This window comes from Anastrepha obliqua, chromosome 6 (assembly GCF_027943255.1).
Source record: "Anastrepha obliqua isolate idAnaObli1 chromosome 6, idAnaObli1_1.0, whole genome shotgun sequence".
Classification (NCBI taxonomy): Eukaryota; Metazoa; Arthropoda; class Insecta; order Diptera; family Tephritidae; genus Anastrepha; species Anastrepha obliqua.
The window spans coordinates 77167448-77172113 of NC_072897.1; the positions used below are offsets into that span (position 1 = coordinate 77167448).

The window sequence follows — 4666 nt, forward strand, 5'->3', positions numbered from 1 at the left end:
TGTTCAGTGCTTTTCAGGAAAATAGGACCAACCCACCACAATTGATGACGTAATAATTCAGAGGGGGTTATACCTCTTGAAGCACAATCTGCAGGATTCTGTTCAGAACGAACGTGGTTCCAACATTCGGGAGGCAAAACTTCTTAACCCTGCATGCCCACTGTTAGTCATTTCGACTAACATCACTGCTTTTTACATTTGTAATTTCTTTTTCTCTCATTGTATCAATTTCATTTTTAACGTTGAGAGAGTTTATTCAGTTGCAAAGCTGCTTCTGATCAGTACGGACTTGTTGTTTGGCTCGCTTAAGTGGTGTGTATGTATTTGTAGAAACTGCGTAGTCGAAACGACTAACATTGGGCTTAGTGCAACTTTTTTAGCATTGAAAATGAGGCCGACTAAAATTTGTGAGGAAGAAATTGAAAAAATTCTGGCTATGTCGGATGAGGATGAAGAGGATTTCAGTATTTCCGAAAGCGAATTCGAAACGAATTTACTAGAAGAGGGTATGAATTCTTCGGAGGATGATTCTTCGGACAATTCGGAGGACTGGAATGAAGAACCACCACCTCAGGCGCCGCAGGATAATATAATACCATTTTCCAAAAGATTTTTGCGTGGTAAAAATAAACATAAATGGGCGACAACTAAAGGAAAATGGCTTCGGTCTGCAATTAACATAGTGCATCATGCTAAAGATCCAACAGGAGCAGCAAAGAATGTTACGGATTGCGCTGAAGTGTTTAAATTATTTATCACTGATGAAATTTTAAGTATTATAGTTCATTACACCAACATCGAAATTGAAAAAAGGAATGAAGATTTTCCAACTGAAAAGCCGGTGAACAAAACAGAACTTGAAGCACTGATTGGTATCTTAATATTGAGCGCTGTTATGAAAGACAATCATTTGACCTCTCTTGATCAAATGTGTAGTGTTATGTCGTGCTCAAAGAAAACGAAGAGATGGCCAATGTGCATGTTCTATGGCATACTTAATATCGCATTTGTTAATAGTTATGTGATATATGTTCATAGCGCATTAAGCGCGAAAACGAAACCTCTTTCACGTCGGGAATTCATGAAAAAACTTCATTCAGATCTAGTTAAACCGCACATAGCAGAACGCCTAAAGAATCCTAACCTGCACTCGGAATTACAGCAGAATATCCGAGATATTTTATCCGTGCCAGTTGAGGAGGCAAGTGTTAAGAATGTACCCTCAAAAAAGAAAAACAAAAGAAAAATTTGTTCTATCTGTCCTTACAAAAAACACCGAATGACGAAGAGTGCATTCTCAAAATGCATGAAACATGTATGTGGTGAGCACAAGGTCGAGATTTGTGGCTATTGTGCAAAACTTTAATGTACAATTAACATTTTTTATCAACTTTATATTTAATGAAATTACTTAAACTTTATAAGGGCAGGAAGCCTTGTTATTTTTTATGTTCTTTTTAGTTTATTTTTAATTTTTTCTCAACATAATGTGTTGAGCAATAAATAAATGTTAAGCTTTCAAGCTAAAAGTTAAGACTTGTGCCTGATGTACAAAACTTTTATTTTGAACTCTTTTTATGCTTAAATAATATAAAATAATTATTTAACTTTATATCGGCAGTGAAATGTTTTTTAATTTTAAGGTTTTTTAATTTTTAGTTTTTTTTTTGTAACACTAAGTCAGATATCTAAGACTGAAGAGTAACCAAATGTGATAATAATAAAAATAAATGAAAAACAGAAACAATTGAAAATGTTGTTTTACTTTTGAATAAAGATAGGAATAATATTTTAATTTTTCAGTAACTTTTAAAAATTATGAGCATAGGTAGTTCTGCAGCATCGATATTTTGAGTATGTTAGTCGAATCGACTAACATTGGTAATAACGTACAAAAAATCACGGTGGGCATGCAGGGTTAAATATCAGCGACGCGGTTATAGTAAAGTCAGTCCAAGTTAAAAGCGGATAACGAAGATCAGACCAGTAGCCCCAGAGGATCGAAGAGCGTACTTGCATCTGATAGAAACATGCGCTTGGTCAACTTAACTGGCGGTTCCCTCAAGTTAATGGTAAACGTGAACATCCTTATCGTCCACTATATAATGTGATATGTTCGTAGATGCATTGGAAATGCTTGCGATTAGTACAGCGCAGTTCGATTCCCACTTACGAAGTTCAAACCCCCCTTCCCTCAATATTTCGGAAATATTTTGCTGCAACAATCGAAGTTCTTCTTTACTAGATGCACCAGTAAGTAGATCATCCATGTAAAAATCCTTGAGAATAATACTAACAGCCCTAGCACAACCATTCGACGAATCTCTTGCCGTCTGTTGAAGTGATCGGACAGCTAGATGAGACGCAGCTGCCACTCCGTACGTTACGCGAACCATGCGAAAATCTTGGATAGGCAGGGATGGGTGGCTGCGCCATACGGTGCGTTGCAAATCGGCGTGTTTTAAGGATACGCTAATTTGACGATACATTTTGGCGACATCTGCCGTTACAGCATAGCGGTGTGTTCTAAAGCGAAGTAAGATCGTGTACAAATCTTCTTGCAATTGAGGTCCTACAAATAATGCGTCATTCAGCGAATTTCCGGAAGTCGATTTTGCGGACGCGTTAAATACAACCCTCAATTTGGTCGTGATACTGCTTTCCTTTAAAACAGGATGATGAGGCAAATAATACGTTGGATTCGTAGTCTCTGACGTGACCTGCATATGTTTCATGTCAATGAGTTCATTCATGAATTCATTGTAGCGTAAATGAAGATCGGAGTCACAAGCGAGTCTTCTTTCAAGTCGTAACAAATTCCGGATAGCAAAGTTTCGCGACTCTCCCAGTGCTACATCGGGCTTCAGCGGCAATTCGAAAACAAACCGTCCGTTAGGCTCCCTTCGATGCGTTGTTTCAAAATGGTCTTCACAGTAACGCTCCTCATGCGTAAGATACGTTTTTTGCGAAACTTCCTCTAACTCCCATAACTTGTTCAATGCTAGATCCAAATGAACATCACAATGTAACGACTGTAAGCGTGGCATATCAGGCTCAGATCCATTCACGCTTCCAAACAGAGTCAACCCAAAGACCGTCAGTTTAGCCATAGGAGCTCCAGATGGACCCTTACGAAGTTCTGTACAGATCAGTTGATCCATAACGTCCATACCAATCAATATATCGACCCGCCCAGGCTTCATAAAATGGGGATCGGCTAAAAACAAACCTCAGATATGTGGCCACGATGAAGTAGCTATAGTCTGTGTTGGCAAATCGCTTTTAATTTTAGACAGAATTAACGTTTTGACAGTAAAGCATTGATTTGTAGAGAAAGAAGAAAGTGTAGAGAAATGTGAAGTATCACCTCTAGCTCGTCCTCCTTGCGCTGGCCCAATTCCAGTAATGTTAACTTCATATGTAGATCGCGGCAGGCCTAAGTGTTGCACACACGCCTCGGTCACAAAGGAAGCATGTGATCCAGAATCGAAAAGTGCACGTGCGGGCTGCCAAAAATGTTATTAGTTGCTCAAAAGATGGAGGATCATCACTAACGAGCGATAACTCCCACTGCTTACGCGTTTCGAATGCCAACTTACTGACGACCTCATGTACCAACCAATCATCCCAAAAATCAATCGGACGACCCAACGCTTTGAGCTCGCGAATATGCTGTTGGAACGCACCAATTACACCTTTGATTGCGTCAGCATTGTCATGCGTAGCACAATTACACGAATAACCTTATACCGCGATGTTAATAGACCCCAAGCTTCAATGTAATTTGCGTCACATATTTTAAAACCACTGATAATTTTCAACGCGTCACCTTTCAAGCAGCTTCGGAGATAGTGGAACTTTTGTCCATCTGATAAAGCAGAGTTACTATTAACTAACGAGGAAAACGCGTCGAAAAAACCAATCCATTCTGTAGAGTCACCGGAGAATGTGGGCAACTCCACTTTCGGTAAACGTATAACTGTGGACACAGATGCCTTTGTGGAGCTATCTTGCGATTTAGTACAGGGTGGCTGATGAAAGCCGCTACCAAAAAAAAATTTAATAACTTTTTTTCTTTTTAAGTTATCTGTTCCATTTTTGTTTTAATTTGCAGATTGATCTTTAAAATTTATTAAAATGGATAACTGGGACACGCAAACAAGAATTTGGATAGTCCGCCGCTATCACGCACTGGAGTCCGTAGTTTTGGTACAGAGAGAGTACAGGCGGATGTTTGGCGGCGATCCCCCGAGCAGATGGACCATAATGAGACTGGTGAATAATTTTGCTGAGCAAGGAACAGTCGCAAGAAGGCCTTATCATCGAAACCCACCAGTTCGGACGGAGGAAATGATCGCTGCTGTAGCTGCAGCTATACAAAGCAATCCAAGGGTTTCAACAAGAAGCTTATCTGCTCAACTTGGTGTCAGCCGACAGTCTTTGCAAACAATAATGCACAAAGATTTAGACTTATTTCCCTACAAAATTCAAATGGTTAACAAACTGAATGCAGCAGACTTGCCGATTCGCTTGGAATTTTGCCAGAAGATCCTGCAAATGGTGGAAGAAGACCAAAACATGTTAAACTGCCTTTTCATGTCTGATGAGGCCCATTTCGATTTAAACGGCAATGTGAACAAACAAAATTGTCGAATATGGAGTACTT

The 4666-nt window shown here is 39.4% G+C and overlaps 1 protein-coding gene across 1 annotated transcript; it reads right to left on the reverse strand.

The window, feature by feature from the left end:
• Positions 1-2066: 2066 nt before the first annotated feature.
• On the reverse strand, positions 2067-3161 carry LOC129250768 (uncharacterized). Its single transcript, XM_054890366.1, has one exon. The coding sequence runs from the start codon at positions 3159-3161 to the stop codon at positions 2067-2069; it is 1095 nt and encodes a 364-aa protein (XP_054746341.1).
• Positions 3162-4666: the final 1505 nt, after the last annotated feature.